Source organism: Macaca thibetana, chromosome 1, assembly GCF_024542745.1.
Source record: "Macaca thibetana thibetana isolate TM-01 chromosome 1, ASM2454274v1, whole genome shotgun sequence".
Taxonomy (NCBI): domain Eukaryota; kingdom Metazoa; phylum Chordata; class Mammalia; order Primates; family Cercopithecidae; genus Macaca; species Macaca thibetana.
The window spans coordinates 202,825,788-202,844,643 of NC_065578.1; the positions used below are offsets into that span (position 1 = coordinate 202,825,788).

Sequence of the window (18,856 nt, forward strand, 5' to 3'; positions counted from 1 at the left end):
TGCAGTGGCGCAATCTTGGCTCACTGCGATCTCCACCTTCCAGTTTCAAGCGATTCTCCTGCCTCAGCCTCCTGAGTAGCTGGGATTACAGGCGTGCCACCAAGCCTGGTTAATTTTTGTATTTTTTAGTAGAGACAGGGTTTCAACATGTTGGCCAGGCTAGTCTGGAACTCCTGACCTTGTGATCCACCCGCCTCGGCCTCCCAAAGTGTTGGGATTACAGGCGTCAGCCACCACGCCCAGCCTGTCTCATTTCATTTTTACTTTGGGATTGACTGGATAATTTTTACTGTTTCATTTTCCCCATCTATTAACTGATTAAACATTTTTAACAGTTTTATTAAGATATAATTTATATACTTACAATTACCTGTATTTTATTTTTTTATTTTTTGTCTTTTTAATAATTTCAACTTTTATTTTAGATTAATGGGGTCCATGTGCAGGTTTGTTACCTGAGTATATTGCATGATGCTGAGGTCTGGGGTATGGTTGATCTCGTCACCCAGATAGTAAGTGTAGCACCCAATAGCTAGTTTTTCAATGCTTGGCTCCTTCCATCCTTCCCCTTCTAGTAGTCCCTGGTGTCTATTGCTGCCATCTTTCTGTCCATGAGTACCCAGTGTTTAGCTCCCACTTATAAGTGAGAACATACAGTATTTGATTTTCTGTTCCTACATTAATTTGCTTAGGATAATGGCTTACAGCTGCATCCATGTTGCTGCAAATAACATGATTTCATCCTTTTTTAATGGCTGCAACCTGTTTAGTATATAATCAACAGGTTTTGTTATTTTACCCTATTAATACTGTTTGTTTGTTTGTTTGTTTTTTTGAGATGGAGTCTCGCTCAGTCGCCCAGGCTGGAGTGCAGTGGCACCATCTTGGCTCACTGCAAGGTCTGCCTCCCGGGTTCACGCCATTCTCCTGCGTCAGCCTCCCAAGTAGCTGGGACTACAGGCGCCCGCCAACATGTCCGGCTAATTTTTGGTATTTTTAGTAGAGACGGGGTTTCACCGTGTTAGCCAGGATGGTCTCGATCTCCTGACCTCGTGATCCGCCCGCCTCAGCCTCCCAAAGTGCTAGGATTACGGGTATGAGCCACCGTGCTCAGCCCAATTTTTTTAGATTGTGGTAAAATATACTTAACAAAATTTTCCATTTTACACATTTTTAAATTGAGTGACATTAATTACATTCACAATGTTGTACAACCATCACCATTATCTGCTTCCAAAACTTTTTCATCATCCCAATAGAAACTGTAACAATTAAACAATAACTTCCCATCCAACTAACTTCCCCCATTGCCTGCTAACTTTTTTTTTTTTTTTTTTTTTAATTGAGACAGAGTCTCACTCTGTTGCCCTGGCTGGAGTGCAGTAGCGAAATCTCGGCTCACTGCAAGCTCTGCCTCCTGGGTTCATGCCATTCTCCTGCCTCAGCCTCCAGAGTAGCTAGGACTACAGGTGCCCGCCACCACGCCTGGCTAATTTTTTTTTGTATTTTTAGTAGACACATGGTTTCACCATGTTAGCCAGGATGATCTCGATCTCCTGACCTCGTGATCCTCCCGCCTTGGCCTCCCAAAGTGCTGGGATTACAGGTGTGAGCCACTGCGCCCTGCCATCCCTTGCTAACTTTTAATCTACTTTCTGTCTGTATGGATTTGCCTATTCTAGAAATTTCATGTAAGTGGAATCATACAATATTTTTTGTCCTTTTGTGTTTGGTTTACTTCTTTTTTTTTTTTTTTTTTTTTTTGAGATGGGGTCTCACTCTGTTGCCCTGGCTGGAATGCAGTGTTGCTTACCGCAACCTCTGCCTCCCAAGGTTCAAGTGATTCTCCTGCCTCGGCCTCCCAAAGTGCTGGGATTACAGGTGTGAGCCACTGTAATCCCAGCACCTGGCCTGGTTTACTTCTATTAGCATTATGTTTACCCATGTTTTATTGTATGTCTTGTTATGGTTGAATAATATTCCATCGTATGTACAAACCACATTTTGTTTCTCCGTTCATCTGTTGATGGACACTTAAGTTGTTTCTACCTTTTGGATATTACAGATAATGGTGCGTGAACACTGCTATAGCTGTAGTTAAACATTAAAAACCAACAAACAAAAAAACTCTGGCTGGGAGTGGTGTCTTATGCCTGTAATCCCAGTAGTTTGAGAGGTGGAGGTGGGCAGATCACTTGAGTTCAAGACCAGCCCAGACAACATGGGGAAACGCCGTCCCTACTAAAAATACAAAAATTTGCCAGGAAGGTGGCGCATGCCTGTAATCCCAGCTACTCGGGAGGCTGAGGCAGGAGAATTGCTTGAACCCCTGAGGTGGAGGTTGCAGTGGACCAAGATGGCACCACTGCACTCCAACCTGTGCGACAGAGTGAGACTTCATTTCAAATGAACAAACAAACAAACATCCTGTTAGTAGTTCCCCTAGAGATTACAATGTGATCCTTGACTTACTAAAGTTGAGTGTAAATAAGTAGTTTACCTCTTCCCAGACAATGCAAGAACTTAAATCACTTGAATTTTATGTACTTCTCTCCTGACTTGTATGTTTTTGTTTTTATTATTTTCTTTTTTAAATCTAACTTAATTTTTAAAGGCAGCATCTCATTTTGTCACCCAGGCTGGAGTGCAGTGGTGAGGTAGACCACCAGAGGCAATAGCAATCCCAAATTCCCTTAATATAATTAGGGTGTGAGATGGGCAAAAGCTTGACTTCTAGCCTCTTGATGTCCTGTTTATTTCTGGTTTATCTTTATTCATCAGGTATAGACTTTTAGGGTTCTACCCCAAAGCCTAGATGGAATTTTGCCAGGGTCACCCTTTCTTGCTACACTCTGAAGTCTAATTTTTATCTCTCCAGCTTAAAGTATGTGTTGACAGCCTGTTTCAACTTCTCAGCCATTCCTTGTTGAGGCAGGAGAATAGGTTTTGGAGGCAGAGAAACTAAGGCCAATTCATGCTGACTTCCTAGAACTGAATTGAAAGGAAAACCCCAACCATCTGTGCCTGAGTAACAAAAGGACCAGAGGCTACTCCCTTTGCAAGCCTCTACCCTCACCTTCCTGCCTGGCAGATGGAAAATTAAAGTACCTCTGATTGATTGCTTTCTGTAGCCAATCAGACTTTTGCATAGTGTAACCTTTGTAACTTCACTTCAGCCTCTGATTGATTGCTTTCTGCAGCCAATCAGACTGATTGTGAGCCACTACTTCATTTGCAGGGGGTGCCTACCAAATGGCCAATGGGAAACCTCTGGGGGGTATTTGGACCCCAGAAGATTCTGTAACCCAGGCCCTTGAGCTGCTGCTTGGGCAGCTCTCACCCTGTGGAGTGTACTTTTATTTTCAATAAATCTGTGCTTTTGTTGCTTCTTTCTTTCCTTGCTTTACTGTGCATTTTGTCCAATTCTTTGTTTGAAACACCGAGACCCTGGACAACTTGGAGTCAAGATCCTCCACCAGTAGCATTGTGAAGTTGGCAGGTGGCCCTAGGAAATAAACACCATCTGAGGCTGGGCTCATCTCACTGGGTTTCTTTCTTCTGGATTTTGATCCCATAATTTTTTACTCTCTTCTTAGCTCTCTACAATGCCTTAATGAGCACATACACTAAAAAAGTATTTGAGACAGGTCTCCGTCGATTTAGAACTTTATTTTGCCAAAGGTAAGGACATGCCCAGAAGAAAGCAACATGGAACCACAGAAACAGTCTGTGGTTTATACCTTTCTCCAAAGATGATTAGAGGAAAAGTGGGCTGGAGGGGAACAAGGGAGGATATGGTCACTTTACTGAGTTTATGTGTTGCAAGAGAAAAGGAGCAGGTAGGGCAGTATTCATTTGCGATCCATAAATCAGCACTTTACATAAGTAAAGTGCTCTACCTGTGGAGATATTTAACCTTTTAGCTGTTAGCTATCTGCTTAGGAACAAAAGGAAAGGCAGCTTCTTGCATGACTCAGATTTCAGCTTAATTTTTTTTTTCCTTTTGGCAGAGTGAACTGGGGTGCTGAGATTTTATTTTCCTTTCACAGTGCCATTACCAATTCGCTGACATCAACTGGGTGTCCTACAATCCAATTCAATTCTGACATTAACTACACAGTTAACACAGACTGTTATAGTAGATAGTTAGGCATGAGCTGAGCAGGAGAGAGACCCTGGACCAGGAATGTTTGGCGACCATCAGGTGATGGTCACGCGGTTAACTGTCTCGCTAAAATAATAATTGGTTGCAGTTGGCTGCAGTTGGCCCCAGGAACGGGTGTCTCCCACTAGACACAAACAGCTGAAACTGGTGATCAGGAGTTTTCCGATAAGATCTCAGGGGTAAGGTAAGTTGGCTCAAGCGTGCACCCGAAAAGGCAAAATGGCAGAGTTTAACTGGTGTATGACCTTCTAGGGGCATCCCACTGGTAAGGGAAGAATGTCTCAAGTGAGCGTGTCAACAGCCCCAGTGAACACACTGCGCATGCTCACCTCCCCAGCGCTAGAGGCCACTGCGCATGCGGGCAGCCCACTCCAAGGGAAGAATCAGGCGAGAAGGGACGCAAGCCCCGGGAAGCATGCCAATGGGTAAAACCCCAAGGCAAAAGGTCAAACCGTGCTCTTGATCTCTCAAGTCGCATGCTTGGCCGTCTTCCAAGCGTACTTTACTTCCTTTCATTCCTGCTCTAAAGCATTTTAATAAGCTTTCACTCCTGCTCTAAAACTGGCCTCAGTCTCTCCTCCTGCCTTATGTCCCTTAGTCAACTTCTTTTTGTCTGAGGAGGCAAGAATTGCGGTTGCTGCAGACCCATATGGATTTGCCATGGGGAACAAGACCCCACAAGACTGCCCCTACTTCAGATGCAGGTCACAAGTCCTCGGGTGTCCCAAAGCCACGCACAGTTTTACCCACCAAGGTATAAATTTGGGGCTTCCCATGACACTCCCTCTCCAAGGTCTGATAATTTCCTAGAATGACTCACAGAACACAGGAAAGTGCTATATTTATAGCTACAGCTTTTATTGTAAAAGATACAACTCAGGAACAGCCAAATGGAGCATGCATAGGGTAAGATCTGGAGGGGAGTTGGGGAAACAGGAGACTGTCCCTGTGGAGTCTGGAGTCCAGGTGTGCCATCCTCCCAGTACATCAATATGTTCATCAACCAGGAAGCAACCCAATCCTCGATGTACAGTTCTTGTTGAGGTTTCATTACATAGGCATGCTTGATTAAATCATTAGGCAAGTGATTGAATTCAACCTCCAGTTTCTCCACCTCTTCTGGGGTGGTGGAGGGAAGCGGGGCAGGAAATTAACATTCCAGTTCCATGTTCATATGGTCAATTTTCTGGTGACCAGCCCTAATCCTGAAGATATCTAAGGACCCAAATAGGAGTCACCGTATTAGCATAACAAAAACATCTCATCATTCAGGAAATGCCAAGGTTCGTTGAAGTTCTATGCCAGAAACCAGGAACTAAGACCAGATATATATATTTTTAACTCTACTGCAGCCTTCAGACATATTCTTTGCATATATAACGTGTAAAGTAGTTCTAATTGTTCTCAGAGAAGGGTTGGTCAGAAATGCCTTCCATAATTGGAAGCGAAATTCTCCTGCTAATCAATAAATCATATTAAATGAAAAAAGAAAGAGCAAGAGAAAGAGAATAAGAGAATGAAAGACTGGAACTAAAAAAGTGAATGAAACTGTGGGTAAAAAGAAAGTAAACCATGACGTGAGAGAAATGATTCCTTTAAAAGGAGAGAAAATGACAGTGGCGAAACGGTACACTTGAGGCAAAGGTAAAACATTTAACATTTTTCATGATTACAGTTCTGCACCTTGCACACTTCACTTTCCTCCTCCTTGAAGGCCCATCTTGCTTCCCATCCCCTAGATAAGCCATCCAGTGAAATGTTCTAAATCTGTGCTGTACAGTATGGTACTCACTAGCCACAGGTAGCTACTGGGCACTTGACATGGGACTAGTGTAACTGAGGAGCTGCATTTAAGCTTTTCATTTAATTGATAATTAACTTAAAATTTTAAAATCTCACATGGCTTCCGTATTGACAGTGCAGTCTTAAAGGTTTCATCTCATGACGCAAGTTAGGAGCCTCTGAAGAAAGAACAGAGTCACCACCACACCCAAATTCCCATAGTACCCTTCACAGCTTAACCCCGCTGTAGCAAGGGCTGGAACTCTAGAATTGCAGAAATGTGGCTAACATTTCCTTTGATATAGCTCAGGGTCTCTGCCTAAGTGTTACAGCTCACAATTATGAATGAAAATGTGATTTCTTTTTTCCAAAAGAGAAGCCAGGGGAAAAAGGGTTTTATATAATAAATAGAACAGACATACAGAAGAGCGGTAACACCATCACTATTTGGAGAGATGAAAATGTCCTATATAGTGACGGGGTGTTTTTACATGGAAGAGATCCCTTTTTCAAAATTGGAGAGCTAAGATTTGTTCATTTCAATGTGTGTAAATTTATGTTCCAACAAATTGCAAAAAGTAACCCAGTGGGGATGGGGTGGAGGGTTGTTAGGTATAGCTGAAACAACAATGACAGAATACTGATAATTGTTGAAGCTCGCTAATGAGTATATAGGGATTTATTATATTATTCTGTTCCTTTGTGTATGTTGAAATTTAAAAAAATAAAACATCTTTAAAAATATGTATTCTCTGAATTAACACATACATATAGAAAAAAAGTGCCAGAAAGACATATTACAAAATGGAAAGAGTAAATCTTATTTTTAAGACACCACGTGTATTTATTTCATGTTTTTAAAAGGTGATATATTCAAGCGTTTTCTAAATGAAAATTCATATTTTTCTATCCCTCTCCCCATCTACTCAGCTTTACCTGCTGATACTTGTTCAGAATTTGTATGTAAATATAAGCAAATATTACTTACAATCTTATTTTCTCCTTTTCTACTCCTAAAGTAGCATACTATACCATTGCTGCACACCTTGCTTGCCATTTAACAATATATTTTAGAGATCTTGCCACATCAGTGCATACAGGGCACATTCATTTTTAAGCTGCATAGTATTACATTGTATGCATGCACCAAAGTTTATTAAATAAATCTCCTATGGATACACCTTTGGGTAATTTCCCATCTTTTGCTATGACAAAAAGTGCTGCACAAAGTCTGTGAGCCTACTTTGGCTCAGGAGACTTCCCAATTAAAACAATTTATTTAATTAAAAAGAAGAAAAAATGTTGCAATAAAACATCTGTTCATAAATCATATACATTTGTTTAATGAACACATTTCATTTATGAAGCTCACAAATGTATTTGCAGGATAAATTCCCAGAAGTGGACTGCTGGGTCAAATAACTTCTACAGTTTTGTACATTTTGTAACTTGAATGAATATTACCAATTGCCATCCACAAGAGGTGTCCCAGTTTACAGAATTCAAAATTACAAAATTTTGGATTACAAAATTCCCACCAGCAATGAGAATATGTACGCAGATAACTTTAAGAGACTTGCCAAGACTGGCTTGGCTTGTATGACTTTGTTTAATGTGTTTAGCAAGGTAAACTAATAGATTTGAAACTAAGTCAACTTACTAGGTCAACTGATCGAATACAACATGAGGAAAAAACATGCTCTTTTCCTGCGGCTTTCCTGTGTCAATGTCACTCACACTCAGTTTTTAGGAATTTCACCCACCTATTGCAGGAGCTAAGTTATACCTATCTTAATGCCCAGTGAAGTTTCTGCATGTTTGAGAATCTATGTAGTATTCCCAATTGCACAGAATTCAATGATGTACTGACTGGTATTAATGGAAATAATTTGGTTTTAATTCTCTCATAAACTTCAATTTGCTACTTTTTTAAAAAAGGAAAACCACAAATAATACTCTCTAAAATATGGTAATACAGTACCTGTACTTTTAACAGGGTACCTAAAATTGTGGATTGATATGCCTTTGAAATAAAGATCAGTCTATACTAGTGAGGTGTCAACATTATAATACTAAAATCCAATAATATAATTCGGTGCCTAACGATACTAGCCTTAGAGGAAGGCTGAGTTCAGATGTTGCTTAGTACTTGTTTAGGGGACCCTCTGCAAGCCGGATTGCTTGCAATTTATTTACATTCACAAAACATCAACTCCTTGGTGGGGCTGACATGAAGATTAAATAAAATCTGATAAAGACGCACCACATTGCCAGGAGCCTCATTATCATTGATAAATGATCCCTGCAGTGAAGGCTCACAGATTCTTTGTCATAGTTTTTCATGACAAAGATTCTGATTCTTACTCATTGAGAACATCAAGAAAATGTTGTCTTCAGAATATTTACTTAGAAGCACTGATATGAAACACGGTGCTTATACATAATTGTTTAGTTAAAGATGGAGTGAAAAGAACATGGGCTTTGGAGATGAACAGGGTCGTGGTCTTGAATACTGGCTCTGCCACTCAGCAGCAAGACACCTGGCCAAAGAGCAATCCCTCTGAGTCTCTTTCCTTATCTTTATATTTATTTATTTAAGAGTCTCACTCTGTCGCCCAGGCTGGAGTGCAGTGGCGAGATCTTGTCTCACTGCAACCTCGTCTCCTGGGTTCGAGTGATTCTCATGCCTCAGCCTCCTGAGTAGCTGGGATTACAGGCACTGACCACCTCACCCGGCTAATTTTTGTATTTTTAGTAGAGATGGGGTTGAACTCCTAACCTCAAGTGATCTGCCTGCCTTGGCCTCCGTGAGTGCCGGGATTACAGGCGTAAGCCACCATGCCCGGCCTCTTTCCTTATCTTTAAATGGCATAGCAACACCTATTTTCCATGGTTAGTGTGAGGATTAAATGAGATAATGTATGTAAAGTGGTGCAAGCTAAGCACCAATAAATGAGAACTGTCATTAGTTATTAAAGCAATATATCTAATGGTATTAATTAGCAATTATCAATTGTCTGTGCTATGCCCAACACTGCTCTAGGGAAGCTGATGGGAATACAAAAAATGCAATCTGTGTGTGTATAACACATTTCTCAATAAATACAGAATACACATGATGTATAAAAACGTCTTCCACATCCCATACAAGCTCTGATATAGTCTGAAATGGGGATGAGATTCAATAGAGTTTCTGTTTATCTCTTTTTGGGAAGAACTTACACTGTCCCTAAGCTTAGAGTGGCTAATTATGATTTGAAATGATACAAGTCACCTGTACCACGCTGTGTATTTTCATTCTCATTGTTTAGGAATCAAAATAAATGGGAATGTGTCCTACCATTTCAGCATTATTATTATGCTCCACATACCTTTAAAACAAGTCTTTTTGTGAATGATAAAAGCCTGACAAAGGTAGTGTACACACAACCACAGACCAATATTGATAATGAATATCAATGCAAAAATCCTAATGAAATATTCACTGTAATCGGGCAATATATTAATAATATATTACAACCAAATAAAACTAACTCATAGAGTGTAAATGTGATTCAGTGTTATAACTGTTTTAAACACCACATTAATATGATGGAAGAGAAAAATAATGATTTGCTCAATAAGCGCTGAGAGTCACTTGACAACTCAATATGCATTCCTGAACTAAAAAGATCAAACCCACAAATCTCAGTTAGCTGGAACAGTAGACTTTTTCCTTTACATGATGATCAAAAGCCAGCATCATGTTTCAAGGCAAAATAGGAAAAATGTTCCCATGAATACTGAGCAAAAAAAATTATATAACATAGCTTTGGATGTTTATCTTAACATAGACTACTAAGAGAACTATATAAGATGTATGAAAAGTGAAAAGAGGTAAAATGATCTTTATTTGCAATTGATATAATTGTATACTTGAAAACGCCAAAGGAACAACCAGAAAACTATTAAAATTGATAAAATGATTAGATAAGGCACTGGTTACAATATTTGTAATTAAAATCAGGATTTTCTATGTACAATCAGAAAACATAATGGAGGTAAACGTTCCATTCACAAAAGCGTTAACAGATGACATGCTTTGGAATAAACACCAAGAAAGAGACCTACCTGAAGAAAATTTGAAAATGCCACTGAAATACAAAACACTTGCATATACATGGATAGGAAGATTCAAAATTATAAAGATGTCAATTCTCCCTAAATTAATCTAGAGACTCAATATGATTTCAATCCAAATGTCAATTCTTTGGGGGCCGATAGGAAATTGTCATACAACTTGAATAATAAACATGAGAATACAGTTGGCCCTTCGGTAAAAGATTATCATAAAATCATTCAAAATACAACTTGAATAATAAATATGTGAGAATATAGTCAGCCCTTCATATCCACGGGTTCTGCATCCACGGATTCAACAAAGCAGGAATAAAAAATACTTTAAAAAAAAACTGTGTCTGTACTGAACATGTACAGACTTTTAAAAATGTCATTATTCCCTAAACAATACAGTGTAACTATTTACATAGCATTTACATAGTATTCGATAGTCTCATCTAAGTAATCTAGAGATGATTTAAAACATACAGGAGGATGTGCATAGGTTATGTGCGAATAATATACCATTTTATACCAGGGACGTGAGCATCTGTGGATTTCAGTATATGAGGGAGGTCCTACAACCAGTTCCCCACAGACCAAAGGGACGAGTGTATTTGGGAAAAACTTGAGACAGAAGAATGAGACCAGCCCTACCAGTTATTAAATTTCAAAACTATAGTTAACCGAAATAGCTTGTTACTGAACAGAAATAGAAGTATTAGTGGCATTTCAAATCAGTGGGTAAAAAGGACAATTCAAAATTGTTGTGAAAATTTGCTAATTGTTTGTGGGAAAATTGCATTCTGACATCATCACTTACATTTTTTTTTTTTTTTTTTTGAGAGGGAGTCTCGCTCTCTCGCTCAGGCTGGTGTGCAATGGCACGATCTCGGCTCATTGCAACCTCCGCCTCAACCTCCCAAGTAGCTGGGAATAGGGCACCCGCCATCATGCCTGGCTAATTTCTGTACTTTTGTAGAGATGGGGTTTCACCATGTTGGCCAGCCTGGCCTTAGGTGATCTGCCTGCCTCCACCTCCCAAAGTGCTGGGATTACTGGCATAAGCCACCGTGCCTGGCCATCACCACTTACTTTAAAATGAATAAGAGATGAAGCAAACTTCAAATATTAAAATGTAACAATTTACTAGAAGAAAAACATATTTTTAGAATCTGAGCATGGATAAGGCCTTCCCAAGCCTAACCCAAAACACAGAAGTCATAAGGAAAAAAACCCACATAAATCTGGCTCTGTAACAGGTTAAAATTTACCATACTATGAAAATAAACACATAGCTATACAAACAAATGACAAACTAAGAAAAACTACAGCAGTACACATGAAGGGTTAATTTCCAAAATAAACTCCCACAAAATCACAATACACAGGTAATCTAAGAGAAAAGTGGCAAAATATATAAACAGGAAGCTTAACAGAAAAAGTTGCTCAACCTCACTCATAATTACATACAAAACTAGAAGCTGGGCATGGTGGCTGATGCCTATAATGCTAGCACTTTGGGAGGCCGAGGTGGGAAGATTGCTTGAGCCCAGGAGTTCAAGATCAACCTCGGCAACAAAGTGAACACCCCACCCCCCAACCTCTGTCCTGTCTCTATAGAAAAATTTAAAAATTAGCCATGCAGGAGGATCCCTTGGGCCAGGCCAGGGAGGCTGAGGCTGCAGTGAGCCACGATAGCACCATTGCACTCCAGCCTGGGCAACACAGACACACCCTGGCTCAAAAAACTAACCAACAAACAAAAATGAGAACAACCTAGAAGCTATTTTTTCACAGAGAAGATTAGTAACAATGAATATTATTACTAATAAGATGACTCTTCTTTTTGAGACAAGGTCTCACTCTGTCCCCCAGGCTAGACTGCAGTGGTGCTATCATGGCTCGCTACAGCCTCAACCTCCTGGCCTCAGGCAATCCTCCTGCCTCAGCCTCCCGAGTAGCTGGGACTTACAGGTGTGTGCCACCATGCCCGGCTAATTTTTCTATTTTTTGTAAAGACGGGGGTCTACCTATGCTGCTCAGGCTGGTCTCAAACTCCTGGGCTTAAGCGATCTGCTCTCCTCAACCTGCCAAAGTGCTGGGATTACAGACTTCAGCCACTGCGCCCAGCAAGACTACTCTTAAACAATGAATGAATACAGGTTTATGAGCATTCATGTAAACAGGTATTTTCCTATACTGTTGGAGACAGCTTAAAATGATTTAACGCTCCTGATGAGCAACTGGTAATGCTTAAATTTAAAATGTAGTTTGGCAGAGTAATTTTTAAAAATACATCCCATAGGTATATTCACATAAGCAAATTATGAGGATGTGCATAGGTTTTCAGAATTTTTTTTTTTTTGTAATCACCAAAACTTGAAGCCAACCAAGTAATTGGAAAATGCAAAATTATGATATATTCATTCACTGTGATTGACTACTACCCAATCGCAGAAGAAAAACCCAGTGAGGTACAGCTAGAGGTACTGATGTGAGATGTCTTAAAAACACCGAATTGCTAAGTGACTAAAATCAAGATGCAGAACTGTATGCAGAGTATGATCCAATTTCTGGAAAAATATGTGTATGAAATTCTTACTAGTGGTTACCTCTGGTGAGTGGGATTGTTGTGGTATGAGGACTTTGACTTTTTACTTTAACTCTTCTGCACATTGCATATGGATTGAAGTTTCCTTTGTAGGCAAGTGTGGCTTATTTACGCTTTTCCAAACTCTGCAATCTATCCAGGAAGGTCTCTTCATATGACACCCACATTCCCACTTCTGTGCCTTGGGCTCAGGTCCTTGTCTTCCTTTTTCTTTGCACATTTAATCCTGTCCATTCTTCAAGGACCAGCTCAAATGCCAACAATTCCATGAGAACTTTCTGAACTCCTTAAAAGTACACTGCTCTCTTCCTTCTTGGTATTCCCACTGTACACAGCTGTGCATTTTTCTCTCACTTACATTTGTCGACTTTTTCCAATTTCTAAGCATCTTAAGAGGACAAAGTATGTTTAAAATTATTTTGTCTTCTGCACTCCCACATTACAGTCAATATGAAGCATAGCATTCGATACTTTTAAATATGAGATAATTTCCTCAGTATATACATATTACTTTCAAAAGGGCGAGCCTGGCCAGGCATGGTGGCTCACGCCTGTAATCTCAGCACTTTGGGAGGCCGAGGCCGGTGGGTCACCTGAGGTCAGGAGTTCGAGACCAGCCTGGCCAACATGGTGAAACCCCATTTCTACTAAAAATACAAAAATTAGCCGGGAATGGTGACGGGCACCTGTAATCTCAGCTACTCAGGAGGCTGAGACAGGAGAATGGCTTGAACCCCGGAGGCCGACATAGTGAGCAGAGATCGCGCCACTGCACTCCAGCTTGGGCGACATGGGAAGACTCTGTCTCAAAAAAAAAAAAAAAAAAAAAAAAAAAAAAAAATGCTGAGCCTTGTCATTTAGTTCCTAGGTCTTGTGGCCTACATTTTATTTTATTTATTTAGAAATGTGCAGATGGTATAAAATCTACTTTTTTAGAATAAATTCACATTTTGTACCTCTGAAATTTTCCATTCAAGGAAATCTTAAAAAATTGAGATCTGATTTATTCACAATTCTGATGGTAAGCAGAATACTTACTTAATTTAGCAAACTGCTTCCTAACTATCCTCCCCACATAAATAAAACAAAAAACTAAGGTCTTCAAAGAATATTTCAGTAACAAGAATATAAAAATATTGAATACTAAAGAAGAGCAATAGATATAATATTGTAATATCACTTTTATCCAGTGTAAGACAATGTTTAAGCTTTATTTTTATGAAACATTTCAGATTCCCTCATATCACAGCACATCAATAAGCAATATGTACATAGACTGACTTTTATAGTACATGTCATGTCCCAAATTCCCAATCCTAGGTAAGATATCAAGTTACAAAATACAAGTGCTGATAATTAAACTATAGGTAGTATATTAAACAAAAGTGAGTTTTTAGCAATTATGTGAAATGAGGCTTTAATCAAAACGAGACTTAATGCCACAAGGTGCCTTTTTTCCCAAGAGTAATTAATTCAGTCAAGCCCATGATTCCAAGCTCAAGTGACAAGTTTTATATTCTTGAAGTAAACAAGAAAAGTCAATCAATGCTTAAGTGGTATATTTTAGTATATGTTATATTTCTGGACAATCTCTCATTGCATTCAATTTTTAGAACTTGTCTTTGAGTTTAATAAAACAAAATAATTAGAGAAGAAAGCCCACTCCACTTAGAGGAATGTAACATAATTGTTCTGTCTGGGTACAACACTGGGGGTCTTTTGTCAACTTACCACACTAATTGACTTACCAAAAGCATATTTCCTTCAGCTACAACTGTAATTGGAACACACAGATTTTACCTGAAGAAAATCCTGTACTTCCAGTTTCAAAAAGCAGACAATTCTATGAAGAAGCAACCATTTAAATATCTAACTATACACATTTAAGTTTTTACAACTTCATGCCTTATGAGGAATTTTGATTTCAGAAGTATCATTTCACAGACCCAGCATCATATATTTATACATATTTCATACAGTATAGTATTAGAAACTGTAAATGGCACAGAATAATCATAATTACCACAAAATTTTAACAATTTCCAGTGATCTTAAAAAGACAAATTATAACTGCCTTTGCTCAGCTAAGATATCCAGTTATGGTTATAACTTTCGAAAATCCTAAAGTTATGTGAAAAAACGTAGTCAAAAGAAAATCTGTAAATCTGATACTTTCCAATATTTTAAATATGCATAGCTAAAGCGAAAATAAAGGGGTTGATCTGGCACATGAATAATTAAGTCAATGAATTTTACAACCCTGAGCCATTTTGGCAACTATTTTAGGTTTCACATAATTTTCACAGTCTTAGTACCACCATTTTCATTTAGATAAAAGAAATGACCTTTTGAAATCATGGGCATCAAATCTGGTGCTTATGGACAAGAATCACAACTAGAAGCTAGAGACAAAATGGATCACAGCAAGCATAGTTTCTCTGAAAGTATAAGGAATGTTATAGAACATACAATAGAAGCGATAGTTTAGAAACCTTGGGAAGCTCACATTTCTGATTTTGTTTTACTAAACAATTTGAAGCATTATATTCATGTTTAAAAAAATGAAACAAGAAAAATGCAGCATGGAACATTTTAGAAGTCACAGAAGGTTCTCATCTTCCCTTTGTTTTGGGCACATTGTCTCACCTGTTTTCACTTTGGTACAAAAAGAAACAAAACCGAATCTCTGCTCAGAGTGGTCATAGTGAGAACACTGAGATTTGCATATGTTTTTCTAATTTCTCATCCATCTAGACCCTGAAATCTAAATAAATATTTCAGTTAAAACTTTTTTTCCATTTGCATGACATCTAGGCCACTATATATCCTACCCTGAATGGGGGAGGATGGGACAGCTGTATCTTAAACTGAAGCAGTGGCAGCTAAAACCTGGCAACTGCTGCCAGAGTCCCCAATGTGTCCTGCCTATTATTATTTTTTAAAATGTGACAAAGGCAAAAGCTACAGTTGGAAACTCACGCAATTTAGAAATATGTTGAAAAATTTTATTATAGTCCTTAGGATTTCCAAGTAAACGCTCCTGAATCAAGTATTACAAAGCTGCTAATTAGCAACTGAAAATTAGCCATTCAAATAATATTAGAAATAGTTGCTGAATTGTTTTTATGAAAGCTTCCTCTTGGATTCTGTAAGGATCAGAGTATCTGAATCCACACACCAGCTAGTTTCAAGAAAGAACTCTTTTGACTAAAACTTACCCTAAAACCAATTTTCCCAACGCTTTTCTTTTTCCCAAATAGTCCAACGTTTTGAGGAGAAATAAATGAGGCAGGGTGTTTTATACTGCACTGTACCCTTTAGGAAACCTTTAGTGAACTGGGAAAATTTTCACAACATAAACTCTATGTTTATAGATATTATTACTCTGCTGTATAATATATACTGTGCGGAAAAAAAAAAGAAGAAAGAAAACACTAGCCTGGGCAACATGGTAAAACCCCATCTCTACAAAAAATACAAAAATTAGCTGGGTATGGTGGTGCCAGCCTGTGGTTCCAGCTACATGGGAGGCTGAGGTGAGAGGATTGCCTGGGCCTGGGAGGTCAAGGCTGCAGTTAGTTGTGACGTTGCCACTGTACTCCAGCCTGGGCAACAGGGTGAGACCCTGTCTCAAAAAAAAAAAAAAAAAACCAAAAAGTGTTTTATCAAAGGATAAAACTGAAATGCTATAGTGTATAGTGTGACCATAATTTCAGAAGAGAATCAGCATAATTTAAAAGGATAGCTAGCATACTATATGTTTTAATAATTCCAGTATTTTTGTTATTTGGGCTTAATTTAACTTCTTTTCCTCTTTTTGATTTTTGTATTCTAAGAGGGCACTTTTAATTTTCAAGTTGTGTTTGAAACTATAAAGAGTATGCTAATACAACTTAATATAAATATAAATAATATATAAGCGCTCTCTCTCTATATATACATACATATAAACAGACCCAAGCATTAGACCACTGATGTTGTACTTTCAGGATTCACACGAATAAGTCTAGATGCATTCCTCAGATCTTGGAGTTGCTTGGCAGGTTTCCCCACACCTTCTTCAAACCTTTTCTCCACCACAGGGAGGACTGTTTCATATAAAAAGGATGCATTCTGTCTGATAAAAGCTTTCTTCTCTGGATCCTGCTCACATCGAAGACTATAATCCACATGCTGAACAGCAACCAAAATGATTTCCACCAGGCTCTCCAAAAGTACCATGTGCAGCTCTGGGAAATACAGCTTCAGAGCCTCTTCCAAGAAGCCCATGGTCTGTTTGGTGAAAGCAACCACTGTGTAACTTAGGTTCACCCAGCAGTCATCCCCTGTGTACTGCTCAAAGTTACTTACCCCACAACTTTTCATCTCTTCTTTGAGCTTCCCCAGGGCTTCTGGCGTCATCAAGTTCATCCTTCTCCACATCTCTTCAGAGTTGCGATGTTTAGTGGCTTCAATGATGATTTCTTTGTAACTGTGCAAGGCCCCTTGGATGTCTTTCACCAGAAGGGCATGGATGATGAAGGTGAGGTCCAGTCCGATATCACCCAGTTGCTGGCAATGCTCCTTAGCCACTTTTACACACTCAGCTGCTGTTGAGAGGCTCTCCTTACTATCAAACACCTGCTTGCTGAAAGCATCCACGAACATGCCCATGGCTGATCTTGCCCAGACCACAAAGGCGGAGTAGCAGCCGCTGTCAGTGCCTGCAAAATCAATCTCAAATTCTCTTGCAGTCTCAAGAAGGCTGGTAAAGAAGACATGGCACAGCTTATGAATATAGAGTAAAGTGGCGCCTTCAATGCGAAGCTGACGAATTGCTGTATGAACAGCGGCTGCCCTGTTTCTCAAAAATAGCTCACAGGCCTTCGTGCACTGGCCCAGCCGGATCAGTTGCGAAACTGCTCTGCGAGTAGCCTTGGGACCACCTCTCAGGGAACGATCTGGGGAGAGTTCGAAAACCAGCACCTCAGTGAGCTGTCGAACTCGCTCCTCCACTTTGGCCCTTAGTTCTTTTACAGGAGGTGGGCTAGGCTTATCTTCCAGGTAATGGTTCAATTTATCTAGCAGGTCAACAGCCCCTTCAAAGTCCCTCTGCGCAATGCAGACATCCAGGTCTTCAGGTAACTCCTGGATCCATTCCATGGAGAGGTCCACGTTCTCTTCCTCTACCTCAGGAACAGCTGGCTCTTCTTCTTCGTCATCCTCAAATGGGTTAGTGGCCTTGGAAGTCACTTGGGGTGGCCCTCGAGGGGCCGCTGCCTCCTCCTGCTCCCTTCGCCTTTTCTCACTGAGGGCTCTCTTGGTCTCCTCCAGCACTTCCAGCCACTCTCGTTTGATTTTAGCATTTTCGGCCTGGAAAATACGGCTCTCGGGGAACATAAGCAGCTTGAACATGTCCTTCATGGGCGGGTTGTCCTTGACATTGACTACGGCCAAACCATCTAGGGAATAGAGAGCGTTGTAGCGATACATCCCCCGCCGCTGCGGCAGCCAGGTAGCCACCAACAAACAATCGTTCATGAGAAAGCCGTGCACCCGCTGCAGTTGGGCCATGTGGTCGGCATCGTATTCCACTAGGTCCCCGTTGTACACCAGGTACTGTCCCGGCGTCTCCAGCAAATGCCTGCAGCCTTCCACCTTCTCAAGCAGGGTGGTGAGAGTGCGCTGCTTTCCTTCCTCGCCTGGACCGGAGCCGTCGCGGGAGGCGCCACCGGGGGTGGAGAAAAAACCGGCCTGGCCTCGGAGGTGGTCTCGGCCCCCCGCCCCACCGACTCCCTCCTCCCCGCCAGACGCGGCAGCGGCTCCGGCGGCAGCTGCGGCAGGCAGCAACGTAAGCGGGATGCTCTCCAGGCTGCTCTTCTGCTCCGTTAGCAGGTGGCTGAGCTGGTACATCTCGCTCTCCAGGTAGGAGATCTCACGGGCCGTCTCTATGAACTGCCGGTAGTTCTGGTAGACGTTGCGCTTCAGGTTCTGCGCCGTCTCCTCCGCCAGCGCCTGGATGCGCTGCCGGTGCTCCTGGAGGTCCCGGTCCCCATCCGACTGCTGCGAGAGCTGCTTCACGTACAGCCGCGCCTCAAAACCCCCTGACTCCAGCTGCCGACGCAGGCGGCTCGCCCCACTGTCCGACATCGCCATCGCCATTTCCGTCCGAGTCTCACGCACTCACTGTCACTATCGGCGCCGCAGCCGCCGCGGCT

General features: G+C 40.7%; 2 protein-coding genes across 2 annotated transcripts in view; both read right to left on the reverse strand.

Annotated features, from left to right (window-relative positions):
* Positions 1-18,856, reverse strand: part of C1H1orf131 (chromosome 1 C1orf131 homolog) — an 846,319-nt gene that overhangs the window by 93,276 nt on the left and 734,187 nt on the right. The window lies entirely within an intron of this gene.
* On the reverse strand, positions 12,636-18,800 carry EXOC8 (exocyst complex component 8). Its single transcript, XM_050769843.1, has one exon. The coding sequence runs from the start codon at positions 18,798-18,800 to the stop codon at positions 16,623-16,625; it is 2,178 nt and encodes a 725-aa protein (XP_050625800.1). The 3' UTR covers positions 12,636-16,622.

Excerpts from the sequence above, each read along its gene's own strand:
- EXOC8 (XM_050769843.1), bottom strand. The coding sequence starts at position 18,800 with ATGGCGATGGCGATGTCGGACAGTGGGGCGAGCCGCCTGCGTCGGCAG.